Genomic DNA, 21,130 nt, shown 5'->3' with positions numbered 1-21,130 from the left:
AAAATGGTAGTGTAGTTCTGCCTTTTTGGTTATTCAAAAAAATGGCTTTAGTTTCAGCACAAGCAATACATTAATTTCACCACTTTTAATTCATGAGAGCATATGTTTAATGTTTAAATGAAAAGTTCTGCATGGAACAAGGTTTATTCCAGAAAAAAATAAAATATTGTAGCATAAATGACAAACGATGTTACAGACTACACACAGGCAGAGCAGATGGTTGACCTTCCCAAACTCCAAAGAGAGCTGGCTTACTAGCCATACAAAATCAGAGATTTCAGGTAGCACAAAAAAAAAAAAAAAATATATATATATTTATCTTCAATAATGAATAAAAAGCCATGTGATGACAACAGAACAGATAAGTATATTCTGGATGGAAGAGGAGCCTTTAATGCAGGCACACTTTCCCTGGAACTTCACTTTGCCACTTAAAACATATTTTTCTATTTTGAAATCCAAAAAAACCACAAACTATTCCCAAGTAAAATCCTGCTATAGAATGATGCATAGTCAATTGGATCAATTTTAGCCATGAATTTAAAAAAGGAGTCTTACTGGGAAACTTGATATCACACTAGTCACCATGCATTACAGAAGAGCATCATGCTGAGCACTATCTTAGGAAACATCATGATTTGCCCACGGTAGAAACGCAGCGTTTTACAGTACAGGCAAAGTGGATTGGATTTAAGCAAATCCCATGCCAACTTAGTGGGAAAAAACGCCGTACGGACACGTCACGCTTTCCAAAACCGTCATGGTTTTGGAAATTGCAGCATGTCTATTATATCTATGGAAATGCTGGTGGTTTCCCCATAGATATTTCTGTAACAAAGTCCACGGAGGAAAACTCAGCAAACTTTGTTTAAAGCAATGCGGGAAGAACTGCAATGCGTTGCCAACGCGGTTTTTCCTGCAGTGCTTTATTGCTGTGGGACGTCCCGTAGGGCCTTAGCCTAAACCTCATTTACTTGAATTTAGTTGGAAAAATTGTTTTTTGTTTTTTATTAAAGTGCGACGGCAAACGATCCAGCCTAGGAAGAAGCTGTCAATCGTGGATTATGCCACAACCAATGTGGCACCAACATAGATTTCACAAATCTGATGAAAATAAAAGTCCCGATTCATTTAAATGGTAAATTCATTCAATTAATTGCAGAGATGCTTATTGCTGAAATTCAGCATGTGTGACCTAGTGTTTCATGGCTGGAGTTCTTGGAGGCTCAGGCATGCCCTCATTCCTCTTGAACCAAATTTGCAAGTTTCTAAAAACTGCTTTTTTTTTTGTAAAGGAAATGGTAAATCTACTGGGCTATGTAAAAGGTATGCTGGTGGTCTGCATAAGATCCCCTACAATGCAATGACTAGTTTGATTTCAAGATTTCGGGTATAAAATGCCTTCAAGTCTTCCTCTATAAAGCAAACAGGTAATAAACACTGCAAAGTAATCATGTAAAGGTTACTCCACCAGGCCTGCCGCAAAGAGCTCAATACACTCTTGTAGGACTCCATGCTCCACATTTAATAGTATTATAGACTTCTTCCATATACCCTTCAAGCCATTGCTTAGATATCTCCCAACACAAACAGTGCCAAAATTGATCAGTCACGTATTACTTCACTGGCATTGTTAGAAGTGCAATCTACTGTAATACTAGATTGAGGAAATACAACAAAGTTTATCTACAAGAAATTAATTGGAAATATCCACTAACAATGCAGAAACCCTTTTAAACATTCTGTTTGCCATACATGTTTAACTAGGGCAAAGAACATTTCTCAAATCATAAATTTTCCATCCCAAAGAAGGTTCTAACACTGAAGCTATATTTGAAACACTAACATTTCATGCAAGTCTTAGGTGAATTATTACTTTTTGTTGTCATTCCCAAATATTGTTTTTAAACAAGTCATACGTATTCCAATCTAACATTTACGTGGGGAAAGGTTAAGTTACCCTGAGCAGAACTATAGCCCACCAGAGGGAGGAAAAAAAAAAACACAACAAATGATGAGGGCACTTATATCTGATCATGAGTCATCCTGATGTACACACCTGTTCACAATATACATGAAAAAAAATTAAATTAAATTAAAAAAAGGTATTGTCCAACAAAAAAACAAAACAACAAACAACTTTCATTTGTGTTAAAATGTGACAAAGTAACAATATAATGTTATTCTTAAAACGACAGCTATTACTCAATTTCAGCCACACAGAGTCCAGGAAGTCTTCAGTGCCATGTCAGTGCCATGGAGCTCCCTTCCCCCTGTGAATGATGGGTTAGAAACTGGCTCAAGCTGTTCTGCCTGCAGATCATTGCCAACTCCCACTTATAGCATCTGCTATTAATCTTATGTATATGACCACCACAGACATCGCAATTTCACTAGATTTCCCCAAATGTGCTGCAGATAAATGGTCTGCAGATAAATATCTTATGTGTATTGCCAGCTTTAGCTAAGGGCTCAATCACATCTGCGCCCGGGGTCTCCGCTTTGAGGTTGCAGTTTCCTGCCCGAAACTGGGCAGGAGACGGAAACCTGCAGGCATTTTTCAAACCCATTCATTTGAATGGGTTTGAAAAGTGTCCGGCCGTGCACCGGTGAGCATTTTATGCTCTCCGTGGCGAAACCGTTTTTTGTTTAACCGGATACTGAGTCGGACATGCAGGACTTTGTGTCCGGTTTAAAAAAAACAAAAAAAAACGTTTTGCCGCGCAGAGCATAAAACGCTCACGGCCAGACTCGGCATGACAGGTTTCCATCTTCTGCATGCACTGCATCCACTTTGCAGCTACTGTAAAATGCCACAATTTTACCTGCAGCGTTTCTGCCACAGGCAAATCGCAGCATTTCCGACCCGTGGGGCCCCAGCCTAATTAGCAGAAATTAGGGAGGATTTTCTTTTTCTTTAAAAAAAAAACAAAAACAGGCATGTCACATTTTAATACAAATACAGTTATTGGACAACCCCTTTAGGCTTCTTTCATTCAGAAGAAACAAAATTATGAATCTCTGCTTCAAGTGGTAAGTAACATACACACATACATACAGTATGTAACTAAGTAGTACCTATGCGGTCATTATTCTTCAGATAATCCAGCATATGCAAAACAAGTGAAACAAAAAAATCATTACTATTCACTCACCGAGTCGAGCCTAGCAGTTTTTAAAGGACACATTACTCCCAAGACGTACTTGACAATTCTAGGCTGTGTCCCAGTGCCATAAGCCTCATTTACACTAAACAGTTTTTAATTAATTTATTTAATATCTTTTAGCTCCTTACAAAAACTGCACTGCCTAAATAGGAACTACTACTTTCCCATAGTTACATGTTAAATGTAGTGAGTATGTGCCCTACCAATGTACTTATATGAATCGAACACACATATACAAACCAAACATGTATGCTTTAAACACATACATAATGGGTGTTGTCAGGGTAGACAAAAAAAAAAAAAAGGTACAAACAAGACTTCTGCCACACGGTCAAAAAAATTATCGGCTTCTGCCACAAAATATGTAAGACACAAATAAAAGAACACAGTATTTTTCCAAAAATAACATTGAGTCTCCAGCTTCTGCTAGTGGGGAACATATCCAATCTTGATCGGACACCGAGACATTAAATCCAAGATTATCTGAATCCCTGAAATATAGTGAAGGGGGTACAATTCAATGGCGTTGACCCCAAGTTTGTGTTTGTCATTTAACTGTCACCACACATTTGCTTGCTTAGTTCTTCAGTTCCACAAAAGATAGAGTAGAATAGAGGAGAAATTCTGTTTGATAATCCTGAAAAAGGAAGATTAAGATTGTAAGTGAAAAGTATTATCAAACAATATAATTGCATATACTTCAGTGACTGAAAACCGTTACACAGTGACTAAATGCAAACCCCAAGTAGATCGTTTTCCTTCAGTTACAAACCCTTCCTGCACATCAGTGTATCCATAGTAAATGTAGTATTTGCTTTTTTTCTTAAAGACCATCTACAAACATTGACTGAATAAACTTTTCTTCTCTAAAAAGTACTTCTAAAGTTCTCCATCTCCTGTAAGGGACAAGAGACCAAGTATAAAATACTCTCTAGGTGGTACAGGGTCCCGGCTGTCCTCCATGGGATTTATCCTTCCACCTCAGATAGGTGTTGGAGGTGCCACATGGAGCGTGGTACGATGGCTCACGTCTGGTGGGGGTGCCCTCTCCTTCGCCCCTTCTAGTCGTGGGTTTGCAGAGTTATCCTACAATTTATGGGGGTCGATCTGCCTGACAATCTGGTTCCGTTGCTTCTCTCAATCTTCCCCCGGGACTTCAGGATACCCACCCGTAGACTGATAGGGTTCATGTTGGTGGCAGCAAGGACGGTGATCCCTGGATTATGGAAATCCCCGACACCCCCCACACTCCTATCCTGGCTTAAAGAGATCCTTACAATACACTCTATGGAAAGTATGATGGCTGAGCTCCACCAGGATGATAGGGTATATAAGCAGACATGGCTCATATGGCACCACTTCTATTATTCCACCGATTTCCACTCCTTCTTCCCTTGTGTGTCTCCCTGACTCTGTCCTTTTACTTGTAGTCTTCTCCTTCTTCAAGGTTTTTGCTTACTGGTTGATTTGATACTCCCGTTATACTCACGACTGTATTCATGATTGCATTGTCACTCTTCTGCATCAGAGTGTTGTCTCATTTTCCCCATATTCCCTCTTCCTGCCTCTCTCTATCCCTGCTTCCCCCTCTCCCCTTCCAGGTTGAAGCCCTTCCTTTGCCCCCCCCTCCTTTTTTCTTCTGTTCCCCCTGTTGTTGTACCCCATGTATGTTTTTATAATAAAAAATTTTTTTTTATAAAACTTTTAATGTTAAAATGTACTTCTAGTTGCAGGTTACGAGTGCTAAAATATTAGAAATACTATGTACAAGCTAATAATTTGGTATTCCACAGTGTACTGGGTTCTCAAACCCTCATGGGACTATTACATCCAAGCCACCGCAAACCACCAGATAATCATGTCATTCCTTTCAGCTGACCCAGCACGAGACGATTTTTTTCTATGCAAGATTAATGAAAACTATGAACCATTGTGTCCCATCTTAATTGACATACGCAATATATCAGAATGGAAGAAAAAGTAGCTGAACTGAAGTATTGTTTATCTTGTACGGATCCTGAGTTCAGGCATGTGTTATGTTGCAGAGCTGTATACAAAATTCTGCTGGTTATCACTAAGAGATGCGACATGCTTGAACCACTTCAGCTCAGATAGTGGACATCAAGTTATTGTAACAATCTGTGTGTGCAAACATTGAGCCAGCAAGGAGAACTAGGATATATGTCAGCTCTGTAGCTAGCCGGAGATCAGTGAATGCTTTCTACATAAGATGTAACAAGATGGTGGCATCCTGAGGCTTAAGAAAGCACATCTGCACAACTACTTGTTACCTTGCCTACAAGGCGCTCTTTCCTCTCTCCCATGGTGAATATGGATCTTTTTAAGAATGTTTCGTGTATAAAGCCCTCTTTTTTATACAAGTCCTGATGAGTGCCCCCTATCTTTTTTGATCTCCTATATATTCTAAGAACAAGATTGCTGTAAGGGAGAAGCGCACCACCTATCTTAAAGGGAGTCTATCATTGGCTAGATCGTTTAAAAAATAAGCACAGTCACGTAAGGCGCGATTAAAATCTCGCATATGTGCTGTACGTGACTAGCTGCTCTGAAGGAAGCAGTGAAGAACTTTAGGAGGAGGGATCATCTGTAAAGAAGGGAGCGGTGAGAACCAGGGAAGGCTGATGACGCTGCAGTGCTCGGGGAACAGTGATAACGCTTCCGGTGCTCCTTGAAGAGTAATTAGCATATCAAGAAAACCAGGCTAAAATAAGAACGGTTGCGAGGATCAATGCCTAGAAGAGCCTTTCTAAAGGCTATGGAAAGATATGCTTATTTAAAAAACGATCTAGCCAATGATAGACTCCCTTTAAGAAAAGGACTTTTTTTTAATATGGTCTCCCAGTGATATTCTAACGTTCCATAGGTCAGGTAGTTTAGCAGTGTCACATTCTCTTTCTTATTTCTGTTGGTTAATACAATATATGACATGATGAACTCTTTATGTAAACATTCTGTATGTAAACTGTAAAGTATGAGCATGTACTTTAAATTGTGAAATACAATCAGTGGTTCTTCATGTTTAGAGCGCGAGCTTACCTGATTCTCTGATGACCTTTTAATTCTTAATCACCTAAAAATTAAAAAGAGGAGCGTCATGATATAATACTAATATAGTAATAAAGAGCAAGGTAAATGTTTATCCTGAAGGATGATTTAAAGCATGGAACAAATCTAAGATGGCTGCAACATCAAGTTTTATAATGTTAGCTCTTCTCTCAGGTTTCAGAACCGCCCTTCTATATATGAAGGTAAACTTTTGTTTAAAGAGGTTGTCTAGCATAATTATTATTATTCTTGGGATCATGTTGGGTACAGAAATGAGAATGACTTCAGAGAAAGTCATCTATAAACATTATATTGTGAGGTAGTGTGACATTACAGGAAAGATAGAAAGAACAACCAAGGTTGCCAAACCTTGATAAAAACGTGACTATCAGACGTATAGCTTCAGTTTTCTCGTAGATTGCCTGTCCGTCCATCCTGTGTCTACCTTCCCTACCGGAGAGGGTATTGGAGCGCGAGCAAGCAGCTATAAGAGTACATGCTGTGCGTAATACAGACTAGAACTGGACAATCAAAAAAAATAACTGAGATCGAAATCCTATTCAAATATGAACATGATGGAATTGATTATATTTATTATTTTCTATCCATGTCATCTAGTCTCATACTGCCATGGGCTAAAAGATATGTCACTCACTGTATGCTATCCAATCAGATATGTGAATAACAAAACTTAATTCAATGGAATGGCATGTAAAAAGGGGAGTGTCCTAAAATAATCGGTTATTAACCCCTTCTCGCAGGTGACATTTTTCAATTTTGACTCCCAATCTTCCAAATCCCATAACTTTTTATTTTTCTATTCAAAGCGCAATATTAGAAATTAATGTTTGCGGGACAAATTGTACTTCATGATACTATCATTTAATACTCAGTACAATGTACTGAGAAACTGGAAAAAAAATTCAGAATAGGGTAGATTTGAAGAAAAAGTACACTTAGGAGACTTTCTTACCGGCATCATTTTTACAGCATTCATTCTGCAACCAAAATGTCACCTGTATTCTATGTTTTGGTTCGATTCCAGGGATAAAAAATTTAGGGCTTGTTCACATGGGGCAAGAAATGCGCCCCCTCACAATAGAGGTCCATGTAGACTGAAAGCATTCTTTTTTCCACTAGTGGAAAAAAGAAGCAACGTGACCTTTCTTCAGGTGGATTCCGTCTCAGGAAATCAATAGAAGTCAATGGGAGGCAGAAAAACCGCTAATGTTTTATGCCAAAAACAGTCTCAAAAAACACTAGCGGTTTTTTCAAGGTCCATTCACTGTGCTGGAGGAAAAAACCTGAAACAAAAAACGCCTCAAAAACGCTCGAAAAAACGCTTCCTAGTTCCTGAAGTGGATTTTTTCCTGACCAAAATTCCTCGACCACCCTAAGGGCTTGTTCACACGGGACAAACGGGGGCGGATTCTGGCACTGACTCCACGTCATAATCCTCCCCCTCACAATAGTGGTCTATGTAGACCGCTAGCTTACTTTTTCCCGTGAGCGGCATGTTGCCTCTCAAGGAAAAAAGTAGCAAGCTGCCCTTTCTTCAGGCAGATTCCACGACTAATTCAGCATGTTGCCAGCTGATTCATTCCGCGGCAACACGCTCTGGACTAGGCCCATTCATTTGTGCCTACTCCAGAGCAGGAAACCGCGACTGTCGGAAGCCGCGACAGGCATATTTTGGTCGTATTCTGAAGCAGCTTCCCGCGTCAAAATCAGGACCAAAATACGCCCTCCTTGCCCTGTGTGAACTAGGCCTAACACGTGTGAACTAGCCCTTATATGGTTTTATTTACATTTTAAACTCTTAACAAAAATCTAAGACTTTGCAAAAAAGTTTTTCTAAAAGTCACCATATTCTGACAGCCATTTCCGTCTATGGGAATATATAGGGCTTTTTTTTTTTTTTTTTTTTGCGGGGCCAGGTGTACATTTCTTAGTTATGCCATTTTGGGGAATGTCTATTGCTTTGATCACTTTTTATCAAAATTTTTATTCAATTCTATGCTGTAGCTATGGCGGCCACTCTGCAGCAGAGCAGCTGCCATCTTTACCAACCCAACATCTGCTGTAATAATATGCATTGGAGGGGTTAACATTTTATTTTTTTAACTTGGAAAAACAAAAATGAGCTGCTGCTGTCACTAACTTATTTGCTATTGTGTCAGGGGTGAACATTTTTGTAATAGTCTTTATTAACCTATCAAACTTAACAGATAATAGATAACACAGCATTGCTAATGGGAACGGCACAGCCTAAATAAGCATTGCCATGGAGACTCCGTATTCAATGCAACAATTTGTGCTGAAGCATTTACAAAAGGAGGGATAGTTACTTCAAACTGATTTATCTCTGGGATTTATATCACCTAGAAAAATGATTCTGGAGATTATCAGCTTTCATATGCTCCCAAGGTTGAAGTGCTATAACAAAACCAGAGATCTCTCTAGTGATTTTTTATGCAACATGAACATTTTTGTAGCGAATTCCATCCATTTTGCAGGGACTGTAAGGCCGAGGCCCCACGTTACAGAAACAGCTTTTTTTTGTTGCAGATTTTGCCGTGGTTTTTTTGAGCCAAAGTCAAGAATGGCTACAGATGGAATGGGCAATATATAAGATGTTATTATGCTTCTACCTTCTGCTCAATCCACTCCTGGCTTTGGCTCAAACAACCGCAACAATAAAAAAAGCTGAGTTTTCGCAACGTGGGGCCTCAGCCTAAAACACTTCTTGTGGCAGTCAAACCACAGCATTTACGCCACATGGAGTCCTGGTCTTAAGGAACATGGGGTCTTAGCCTAAAGGGATTTTCATATTTCAGCTGCCCTCTCCTACTCCATGCAAGTTTCTAAACTGCAATTCTCTCTAGATTTACATACACAGGTAACAGAGGCACTGCTCAGTGAACTTTACTAGCCCTTTATCAGCGCTCACCAAATAAAAGCAGAATCAAATCCAGAAAAAGAAGAGAATATAGATGGCTGGGTGCAGAGACTGAATTATCAGCCTGACCTGAGAGCAGGTCCGTAACCTAGGCAACAAGCTACAAGCACTGAAAAGACAAAATAAACTGGATCTGGCAAACCTAGCATGATAAAGTAATGTGAGTGAAGCATTTCATTTTCACTCTGAATATGACCCTTGAGATGTTCACATGCCCTTAAAGGGATATTTCCAACACTCCATATAATCCATTCGCATAAGCTTTGTAACAATATCACAACTGAACTTTTCAAAATCATAAACTTGTTTAAGATCCAAGTATATTTGATACCAATGATCTACCCATAGTAAGCTTAGGTCATGAATATCTGAACAGTGGGGGTCAATATACCCTGACCAGGCACCGATCAGCTGATGCAGCTTCCAGAAGCTATATACAATGTATACAGCCAGAAGCAGCTCATGTTCTATTCTAATGAATGGGAGGAGAGCTGCAGTTTCCCATTGCCACCATTAAAGTTTGGAGATGGCAACAAAACAGTCAGCAGCAATTGACATGTTGAATGATTTGTTTAAAGAGGACCTGTCACCAGGTCAGAACAGCCAAAAGTCACACGATCTCATAGGCACTGTCACCCTGAGCATTTAGTGGTTTTGTTTATCTAAATCCAACCATTTCAAAGATATAAATCCTTTCAACGTTGATGCAAATTAAGGTATAGTAGCCAAGTGGGAGGTACTACTGCATGACATACAGTACAGACATGTCGCCAGCAGAGAAATCAGTGTGTTACCAGCTAGTATACCTTAATGTACACCAAAGATTAGTTTAGGGAGTTTGGGGAGGGGAAAGAGGGTGTTGACTGTCTTTTTACAAAAGGTCAGCCAAGGTTATCATATTATAGGAGTTGTCCAGGACCTATCAAAGTTGGACACTGATTACTAATGGGTTATCAGTATTACATTGGTTGAGGTCCAACACTTGAACACAATGCGGATCAGCTGTTTTGGCTACTGGAAGCCGTATCAAAATATCAGTTTTGAACTTTTGTGAAGGTATTAAAACATGACAAAATATATATATATATATATATATATATATATATATATATATATATATATATATATATATAAATTTGGTATCGCTGTAATCGTAATCAGGACAACCAGAATAACATAAGGAACATGTAATTTTTACTACACAGTCAACGCCACAAAAATCTAAACTCGCCATTTGCACATGGAAGACAGTTATAGTAATAGTTTCCCTGTTTACATCGGGATCTCTTAGTATTATTATGTCTATATATAATATATTTCCATTATTGTAAACTTCGGACTTATCTGTGGTTAAAAATACTCCTCAAAAACAAAGGAGTATTTTTACCTACCTGAAAGAAAATGTAGTGCCACCTATGCGGTTGATCTACCCTGTGGAAAGGTCATCAGTATCCAATTTTGTACCCTTTAAGAAATTTATCATGAAAATGCTGTTCTGTCACAAGAGAGACATAAGTGATTTTTCTGCTGTGAGAAAGTAATAAATTATATTGTTCAGTGTAAAACACATCTGAGGGCAGTCAATGTGGTTTACTGATATGTTAGAATTGAGAGCCTGCAAATACACTTATGTGAGACATATTAAACCTAAATTTTATGATTGCCTCTAAAATAACACAAAACTTTCATCCAACTGAGAAAATAGATTACCTTCTTGGCACTATCCTCCTCCTCTTGTCTCTTCTCATAATGTGAAAAGTCATCAAATATGGAAGTGGTATGCTTGTAGCTAGCTATGATTCGTAGCACTTGACGTGCCTTTTCTAGAGGAACCTCTTGTGTGTCTCGGGAGTTGGTAACTGGCTTATTCTCATTGTTCTCTAGTCGGATGTGACGTAATTGCCCATTGGGTACATCCTTCACAAACACCCAACGTACATCAAATCGGCCCTTCCATTTGTCCTGAGACCACACTCCAGCACAAGTATTATAGTCCACAGCTGATCGCATTTCTGCTACTCCACAAAAATGACCACTTCCATTAACACTGAAAAGTAAATAGACAGGACCTTTACCATTCAGAGAGCGATAAGCAGCGTCCAGACGTTTGTTACCATGCTCTGTAGAACACCAAACGTTATATTTAATTGAACGATGTATGTCATCTTCTGAGTAACTCTTCACAATAAAGACTCGGCCAAATTTTGGATTGCAATCAAAGTCCTTTGGGTTATAGTTGTTAAGGGAACGAAGTTTCTCCAGAACAGGATGGGGGTCCATTGAGGTGTGCGATATATGGGCTTGCTCTGACCCACGGCTGCGAGGTGCTGACCAACGAGCTGGAGCATGTGAAGACGATATAATGGGTGTTGACTGTTGAAGGACTGGAGGTGAAGGTAGCTGGCAAATGTTGGCTGTGGGTACTTTGTTTTCCCAAGTTCCAATTTCCATGTTTTGCTTGACAGGTGGAGGAAGGGTCTTTCCAATGCTTGGCTTGGCAGGTTTACTGGCAATGTCCGCCCAGGATGCCTGCTTTGGTGGAGCAATAGTTGCAGGGGGCAAATTGGATACACCAGTTTTAATACCATTTCCTTCTCCCAATTTTAAAGCTCCCATGCTTTGCTCTAGACTGCCTACTGCTTTGCCACCACCAAAACTTGCAGGGCCATCCAACATAGCTCCTCCCAGGCTACTGGGAGCATATGCATAACTACCACCATAGCCAGAGCTAGGGGCAGAGGCACCTGGAGAGCTCCCTCCATTTCCCCAGGCCGAAAAGTCCATGCCACTTGGGAAAAAGTTGAATCCAGGTTGTCCCAAAAAAGGAGCACTACTTAGAGGTCCAAACATTGCATCTGGCAAAAAGTGGGGCTCTCCACTGCCTAATTGACCATAGGATGCCAGAAAAGGCATAGTTGGTGGTGGGTCCCCTCCAGTAGACCAGGCAGCATCACTCAAAGAGTAAGAGAATCCAATGGATGGACTGTAGTAACTGGGAAGGTATGAATCTGACAATGCAGTGTATCCATTACTCTAGAATAAAGCAAAAATGAAACATTTGAAGGAAGCTTAGAAAAGGGGAATTTAGTTTCATGTTTTCTCACGTTTTCCATAAGGACAGCCTAAAGGGACTACACAGATTCTTAAAAATTTTTCAAATAAAAAGAGGAGTTGTGTTATGGACTATTCCATGGCAATACTCCTTAACAGTATCCCATTCAACACTCACTAGCTTAGGGCAAATTCAGACAGCAATGTGCAGCGGGCTAATACAGTCAGTGTGATCCGTGAGGATATGAATTGTAGCTCGACCATTGGTCTACTCTCCCATAGTCAAATGATGCTGTGAGCATAGGACTGTAGGACCTGTGGTCAAAATTTAACTCTGAAGTCAATTACCGTATTTTACGGACTATAAGGCGCACCGGACTATAAGGCGCATTACCCATGAGCGCCTTATAGTCCTGCCTGGGTTCATATATAAGGCGCACCGGACTATAAGGCGCACCGGACTATAAAGCGCACCGAACTATAAGGCGCACCGAACTATAAGGCGCATTGCTGTCCGGTGCGCCTTATATGCGATTGAAAGCGGCGGCACGCCGACTTTGCCGGCGGCCGCTTAACCCCCCGCGTGCCAGCCGCTTCTATTCATTTCAATGGCACGCTTTCATTGAAATGAATGAAAGCGCTCGGCACGCGAGGAGTTAAAGGGATTCTACCATTAAAAGAAGTTCTTTCCTCTGACCACGTCGGAATAGCCTTAAAAAAGGCTATTCGTCTCCTACCTTTTGCCATAGCCCGCGCTGCCTTCTTCCTCAGCTGCGTCCGCCCCTTCTGTGTCGTCTTCTTTGGCCCTCATGGATGACGCATGCGCAGTCGGCTCTAACAGGCTCTCGCAGCCAGAGCCGACTGCACATGCGTCATCCATGAGGCCCAAAGAAGACAACACAGAAGGGGAGGACGCAGCTGAGGAAGAAGGCGGCGCGGGCTATGGCAAAAGGTAGGAGACGAATAGCCTTTTTTAAGGCTATTCCGACGTGGTCAAGAGGAAAGAACTTCTTTTAATGGTAGATTCCCTTTAAGTGACCGCCGCCGGCAAAGTCTGCCTGCCGCTTCCATACATTGCAATGGGAGCGCGCTATTCAAATATTATTCGCGCATCTCTAACGTCAATTGTAAGAAGTTACAATTGAAGTTAGAGATGAGCGAATACTATTTGAAGGGGAATGCGAGGAGTTAAGCGGCGGCCGCCGGCAAAGTCTGCGTGCCGCTTCAATCCACAGATAAGGCGCACCGGACTATAAGGCGCACTTTCGATTTCTGAGGAAATCGTAGTATTTTATGTGCGCCTTATAGTCCGGAAAATACGGTAATGAGTTCATATTGGGAGCAACAGTCTGTTCAGGAAATGTAGCCATTACACAGACAATATTAAATTAGCCACACACATACATCTGAACAGACCCTTAATAGCAATAGGAAGTTTATTCAAATAACAGGGCCTCTAATAAAGGAAACCTACCCCGAAAATTGGATGCTTTCCATGTACAATACAATAGTAGCTCTAACTCATCAACACTATCTCGCAGAAAAATTGGCCTTGTTGCCCAAAGTGACCAATCCCAGTTGTTCTGGTTACTAAGCGCAAGGCGGCCATTTTTTCTTTGAGGCAGTAAATAGATAGTGCATGTAAAAGCAAGTGCATTTATAAAATGGAGCTATTGCCCATAGCATCAAATCAGATTTAAAGAGGAACTTTCACGTCCTCTGACATCAGCAGTATTATATATCACTAGAAAGTGGAGTGTGCTAAATTCAGTACACTGTCAACTTTGCTGACCAGGATGCAGAGATATTGGTGCCATTAGTTTCAGCACCGATATCCCTCCACTGTCAGAAAGGTAGGACTTACTGAATTTAGCTCACTGTACGCTATCTAGTGGTATATAACACAGCTAATGTCAGACGATATGAAAAGGTCTTCTAAGCATTTATTTTATGCCTAAAAATTAAAAGCAGGGAATTTTTGTCCACAGCTTTGAATGGGGCTGTGGTCGTACGGTAGTCAGAAACTGTACACATCCCCCCATTTTATTTCAATGGGAGTGCCAGAAATAGCTGAGCAATTGTTATAACTGAGTACTTAGGCCATGTCTAGCGCTGCCATTGAAATGAATGGACCACTACTCCATTCAGTATGGAAAAAAAACAAAAAACTGACTGAGTGACCACACCCCCGCCTGTAAGTTATTTCTTATCCTGTAAAGAGGGAGTAACTTCCCCAGATGGGAAAACCCCTTTAAAATTTTACCTATATCATGTGATAAGTTGCAAATGATCAACTTTATCTTCGGTATGGCAATATGAACATCCCTCTCAACTGTGTCTCCCGGTCATACATAATAAATAAATAAAAATATATATATATATATATATATATATATATACAGTCCTATGAAAAAGTTTGGGCACCCCTATTAATCTTAATCATTTTTAGTTCTAAATATTTTGGTGTTTGCAGCAGCCATTTCAGTTTGATATATCTAATAACTGATGGACACAGTAATATTTCAGGATTGAAATGAGGTTTATTGTACTAACAGAAAATGCGCAATATGCATTAAACCAAAATTTGACCGGTGCAAAAGTATGGGCACCTCAACAGAAAAGTGACATTAATATTTAGTAGATCCTCCTTTTGCAAAGATAACAGCCTCTAGTTGCTTCCTGTAGCTTTTAATCAGTTCCTGGATCCTGGATGAAGGGATTTTGGACCATTTCTTTCTACAAAACAATTCAAGTTCAGTTAAGTTTGATGGTCGCCGAACATGGACAGCCCGCTCTCAAATGATCTGAAAACAAAGATTGTTCAACATAGTTGTTCAGGGGAAGGATACAAAACGTTGTCTCAGAGATTTAACCTGTCAGTTTCCACTGTGAGGAACATAGTAAGGAATTGGAAGACCACAGGGACAGTTCTTGTTAAGCCCAGAAGTGGCAGGCCAAGAAAAATATCAGAAAGGCAGAGAAGAAGAATGGTGAGAACAGTCAAGGACAATCCACAGACCACCTCCAAAGAGCTGCAGCATCATCTTGCTGCAGATGGTGTCACTGTGCATCGTTCAACAATACAGCGCACTTTGCACAAGGAGAAGCTGTATGGGAGAGTGATGAGAAAGAAGCCGTTTCTGCACGTACGCCACAAATAGAGTTGCCTGAGGTATGCAAAAGCACATTTGGAGAAGCCAACTTCATTTTGGAAACAAAGATTGAGTTGTTTGGTTATAAAAAAAGGCGTTATGCATGGCGTCCAAAAAGAAACAGCATTCCAAGAAAAACACTTGCTACCCACTGTAAAATTTGGTGGAGGTTCCATCATGCTTTGGGGCTGTGTGGCCAATGCCGGCACCGGGAATCTTGTTAAAGTTGAGGGTCGCATGGATTCCACTCAGTATCAGCAGATTCTTGAGAATAATGTTCAAGAATCAGTGACGAAGTTGAAGTTACGCTGGGGATGGATATTTCAGCAAGACAATGATCCAAAACACTCAGGCATTCATGCAGAGGAACAATTACAATGTTCTGGAATGGCCATCCCAGTCCCCAGACCTGAATATCATTGAACATCTGTGGGATGATTTGAAGCGGGCTGTCCATGCTCGGCGACCATCTAACTTAACTTGAATTGTTTGTCCAAAATCCCTTCATTCAGGATCCAGGAACTGATTAAAAGCTACAGGAAGCGACTAGAAGCTGTTATCTTTGCAAAAGGAGGATCTACTAAATATTAATGTCACTTTTCTGTTGAGGTGCCCATACTTTTGCACCGGTCAAATTTTGGTTTAATGCATATTGCACATTTTCTGTTAGTACAATAAACCTCATTTCAATCCTGAAATATTACTGTGTCCATCAGTTATTAGATATATCAAACTGAAATGGCTGTTGCAAATACCAAAATATTTAGAACTAAAAATGATTAAGATTAATAGGGGTGCCCAAACTTTTTCATAGGACTGTATATATATATATATATATATATATATATATATATATATATATATATATATATATATAATGTGTATAGTTAAAAAGAAAATAACTAGTGGCATTTGTGCCCACTAAAATTCAAACTTTTATTAGTACTATACACTAATAATGTGTATAGGTCAATGGAAAAATTAAAATAGCAAACAAATATTTAGCCATGGTTCCAGTCAGATTACAGAATGTCCTACCTGCCGCTCTTGTGTATGTAGATAGGGCTCAAACTCGTCATCATTCACTCCATCTTTCTGATGAACAGATCCATTTTGTACTAAAAATCAAATTAAAGGTTAGAGACTGGAAAACAACAAATCTTTACCACTAAAACGCCAAACAGTACCTCACCCCCAACTGTGAATGAGATCTTACAACTGAAATCAGACAAAGCCATAGTTTGCTACTGACGGGTTAATAGCTAAAAGCAACTGAACAACATTCATATTTCTTTTCTCATCAACTGCAATTGACATCAACAGAATGACACCAACTAAACTGCCAATTCTTGAAAGCCCCCCCCCTTTCATTTTACAGACACAAGCAACAACAGTATTACTAACCTCTTCTGATACAGTCCACTTTATTTTGCTTACTTACATAATGGCAACATATGCTACAGTACTTTACACTGTCCCATATATATGGCTCATAATCTGAAGAGTCCTGTGCTGAGCAAATATGCCTGAAGTGCTGAATTCAGCCCATGTGTCGAGGGTTACTAACCCCACGTCTAGACTTTTCAAAATCTGCATTCTTCAGATTTGAGGTTTTCTAACATCTCTTGCTACCTCAACAAATGTACAAAGTTTGCTTTGTGATTTATATTCTATAGATTATAAATGAATGTTATAGTAATCTAACACGCTTTGTGGCTCTGTCTGAAAAGACCTGCTGACAGCTGTCCAGGACAACCAGAATGGACCGAAGTAAAGGCTGTGGAGGAGTTTATATAAACTGTATATTATGCAACATAGCTAAAAAAAAAAGAAAAAAAAAAAGTAAAGTAAAGAGACCATAGTGGTAAATATGTATCATTTGCAGTTTTCAATTAACATGAACTTTCTTACTAACTGTCTGCTCTGGCCTGATTCACATCTGCGTTCGGGTTACCTGGGAAACCTGGGCACCCCATAGACCATAATGGGATCCGTGTGGTTTCCGCATGCGGAGAGAAAATTGTTGCTCGTAGGACTTTTCTCTGCATGTTTCGTGCGGAAACCACACAGATCCCATTATAATCTAAGGCGTCCATGGGTTTCCCGGGTCACCGCTTTTTAATGAGTATAGGTTTCCATTCAGGGGGTCCCTAAGTGGACTCCCCAAACGCATTTGTGAATCGGGCCTTAGTGGGTTCCCTCTTACTAGTTACGTACGATCGGTCCAGTTTACTCTGACCAATCAGAAGTGCTCTTTCAATCTCACTCCACTCATGCTGTATTTAAAACAGAAGCAACTTCATTCCCTGTTCTTCCATCTAGTGTTAAAGAGGACCTTTCACCACCTCAGGCTCTTTTCATTCTTGGAATTCATGGATGGTCCACGGATTCTGGTGCAGTAGCAATGTGTTCTCTATTCCACACTGTGGTCAAGCAATCAATGCAATTTGTTTTGGTGCCCGATATGCCAACTAGACTCTACAGTTTAGTGGGTGATGGCAGACAGGAGCAGGCAAAGGGGTGTGACTCATGTCAGCGCTCAATACCTTGCTCCTGCATGACACCACTTGACAGAGTCTAGTTAGCATAATATCACACAAGAAAGGAACTATTACATATTGATAACTGGTTAACAGTCACATGTGGCACTGATGTGACTGTTGTGTTACTTATGGGGGGTGATTCTCACAGTAAATACAGTAGCTAACCCACCGTATGAAATAGACATACAGTGAGAGGGAGACTGTGCGGCTGTAGTCTTTCAGACTTCCGAACACACATGACCACTTGGAAAAGCCAAAGTTTTAATGTATTAAATAGGGAAAGGATAGTAGGCTGCTGCTAGACACTACTGGCAACACCTTATCTGCCAGGAGTGCAAAAGGACTGGGCATATTGATTTTCAACATGCAATTCTTTCTGTTGTCAGGGAAGACAACATTGTAGTGTGTATGAGCACCTTTACCCAAACTAAAATAAACATGCTCCAACTTCTCACCTTTGCTTCCTTGCCCTTTGGGTCTCTAAAAGAAGAAAACAGAAATATTTTAGCACAAAGAGAAACTACCAGAAAGAAAAGGTAAAGTTCGAGGAGAAGGAAGATGAAAAAAAGAGTGGATGGCAAAAGAAAAAAAAAAAAAAAAAGGTAAAGAATTACTGTGACAATAAAAATAGAAAGGAAAAACAAACAAAAAGATGAGTATGAGGAAGGGAAGACTAAAGGCAACAAAGAAAGACAGGAGTGGTAAAAAGTTTTGGGGCGGGAAGGGATAATTACATGAGAAAAAATGGGGCAGGTGGAAAGGGAGAGGAATACAAGGTAAAAAGTAAATTGGATGAAAGACAAGACAAGGGAACATGGGGGGAGGGAGAAATACAAGAGAAAATGCGGAAGACAAGACAGAACAGGGGCAGTGAGAGGGAAAGACAAAAGAAAAAGGGGGCAGAACGAAGGCAGACATAGAAGAAGGGGCAGACAGAGAAATGGAAAGTTGGAAACTGGGAGATGAAAGAGGAGGGGAATTCTGAAATGGGAAGATGGCTGGAGATGGTAAAAGGGGCTGTAAGTGGAGACATGAGGGGATAGGGAGATGTTTAGAGCATGGCAGAGAAGGAGGGAGTGCTATGGCCCCACAACACAACATACATCAGCCTTACATAATATTTATGAAAGGGAATAGAGAAATAGAAAACAATGGGTTCGGCGGTACGAGGAGTTAGACGTAGAATAAGAATACATGACGGGTAAGACGGGCAGCGCAACGAGGAGGAAGGAAGAAGTGTGGAAGGACGCCGGGACAGGTATCCCGGGTGCAGGTTACGGTGAGGAATCGGGAGGGCGGGGTCATCTCAGTACCGGCTCCAGCAGACTACTGGCGGACATGTCGTCGGTGGAGAATTGATCCGGGAGGTGCTGCAAGAGCGCGCCCTGAAAGCAGGAAAGGGGCGGGGACTATGGCGCGTACACTGATGCGCCAACACCGACGTGTTTCGATACAAAGGTAGCCATGTTGAGTACGGGCACTGCGTCACACGTAAAAGGATCCTGGGAACGTTTCTCCAGCCTTTGTGTAGATTTCCAGTAAACGACTTCTAGTTTGGCGCCTATTGACGTCACTTTCGCGACTGTTTGAGGCGGATGTAGTGTCAGGACTTGGCTGGGCCTGGCTATGAGCATAGCTGTTGTTGTGTTGTAAGACTGCTTGGTCACTGCTCGTTGCTGTATGATTGCTGGGCTTTACTACTAGTTTAGGCTCAGGACATCTCAAACAAAGCATTTATGTAACAGTCTGAAATGTGTCAGGGCAAGACGCCATGTAAGTTAGGTCAGTCTTTCTAGCTACAGTTCACACTGGTATTACTGGAAAGAAGATCGGAGGCGACTGAGCCACAACAAAACAGTGCAGCAAATCTGTGCAGAAAAGTGGCCGATCATACCGAGCGCTAATATTTGGCTGATGACAAACTTTAAGGCTCCACAGGATGTCCCGTAGTAATAATGCACTGCGGGAAAAGCCGCCACGGCAACGCATCACAGTTCTTCCCGCAATGCTTTAAACAGAAAGTTTGACGAGTTTTCCTTTGCAGACTTTCTGTTACAATTATATCTATGCGGCAACTGCTGGCGCTTCCGTGGGTATAATTGACATGTTGCGATTTACAAAACCGTGCGGGTATTGGAAATCGCGGCATGTCCGCATGGCATTTTTTATCGCAAAGTGGGCATGGGATTCACTAGAATTCTATCCACATTGCCCTTTACTGTAAAACACAATTTTTCCGGGGGCAAATTGCAGCGTTTCCATCCTCGTGGGCTCCAGTCTAAAATGGGTGAAATTTTTATTTATTTATTTTTTTAGGCCAGAGCCCCCCACGTGGCATAAGTGGAAACACGGGGGCAATAAAAAAACAATGTGTTTTGCAGTCCCTACCACATTGCAGAAAAATATGCTCTATAAAAATGCTGTGATTTCCAAAACTGTTGTGTTTTTGAAAATCAAAATATGTCAGTTATACCTAGAGAAACGTGGCAGTTTCTCCATAGGTATAATTGAAGCAGAAAGTTTTCCTCTGCAGACTTTGTGTAAAAAGCACTGCGGTAAAAACCATGATGCGTTTTCACCATGGTTTTTCCCACAGTGGGGTTTTTTTTTGCTGCGGCCCACTATTTGGGGCCTTAGGCTTATACTATTAAATTAAAAAAGAAAAAAGCCAGACATTGCTCAATCCTTTTATGACTAGAAACGGAGGTACCCTGAGGGTTGCAATTCACTAACATTAGTGAGAGAGTCGCAAGGCAACATGGCAATCTTTGGTTTCACGATGGGAATCGCTGTCAAAATCACAGTTTAGCCGTAGCTTTATCATAGTGATAACCTTCTGTGTGACCACTCAGTGCTGTAAATGTATGGTGACCACGGATACATTCCAGTCTGAGAGACATTCTTGGGAATCCTGTGCTGTGAGAGCATTATCCTTCTCAGAAAAAATGCCAGTTGGAGCCCTACCAGGGAAAAGTGTGCCATGTCCTGACGTGACCCCTCCTCGTCACTTCTCTGCGCATGTTGTGTTGGTTGCCTCATGTAAGGAGAGGAGTAAAGAGGAGGGGACGTGTCAGGAGCAGAAGACAGAGGCGGCGCTGGAATGGATGACAACGCTGCGCTCTAAGCACGGGGGAACGCCCCCTTTGCTTTCTGAGCACAATTAGTATAATGAAAAGAAGAAAAATTCAAAAA

The 21,130-nt window shown here is 40.9% G+C and overlaps 1 protein-coding gene across 1 annotated transcript; it reads right to left on the bottom strand.

The window, feature by feature from the left end:
• Positions 1-1,888: 1,888 nt before the first annotated feature.
• YTHDF2 (YTH N6-methyladenosine RNA binding protein F2) lies at positions 1,889-19,364 on the bottom strand. The gene is made up of 6 exons (XM_075264421.1): positions 19,252-19,364; positions 18,394-18,418; positions 16,434-16,513; positions 10,903-12,225; positions 6,225-6,258; positions 1,889-3,804 (listed from the first exon to the last, which is right to left on the bottom strand). The coding sequence occupies exons 1-5, from the start codon at positions 19,276-19,278 to the stop codon at positions 6,244-6,246; spliced, it is 1,470 nt and encodes a 489-aa protein (XP_075120522.1). The 5' UTR covers positions 19,279-19,364; the 3' UTR covers positions 1,889-3,804; positions 6,225-6,243.
• Between the last annotated feature and the right edge of the window lie 1,766 nt (positions 19,365-21,130).

Source organism: Leptodactylus fuscus, chromosome 2 (assembly GCF_031893055.1).
Source record: "Leptodactylus fuscus isolate aLepFus1 chromosome 2, aLepFus1.hap2, whole genome shotgun sequence".
NCBI classification, from domain to species: domain Eukaryota; kingdom Metazoa; phylum Chordata; class Amphibia; order Anura; family Leptodactylidae; genus Leptodactylus; species Leptodactylus fuscus.
This window is presented reverse-complemented; position numbering and strand designations above follow the sequence as displayed.

Excerpts from the sequence above, each read along its gene's own strand:
- YTHDF2 (XM_075264421.1), bottom strand. The coding sequence starts at position 19,278 with ATGTCCGCCAGTAGTCTGCTGGAGCCG. Across the intron at positions 16,514-18,393 it reads CAAAGGGCAAGGAAGCAAAG|TACAAAATGGATCTGTTCAT; the intron begins GTGAGAAGTTGG and ends TTTGATTTTTAG. Across the intron at positions 12,226-16,433 it reads TACATACACAAGAGCGGCAG|AGTAATGGATACACTGCATT; the intron begins GTAGGACATTCT and ends GCTTTATTCTAG.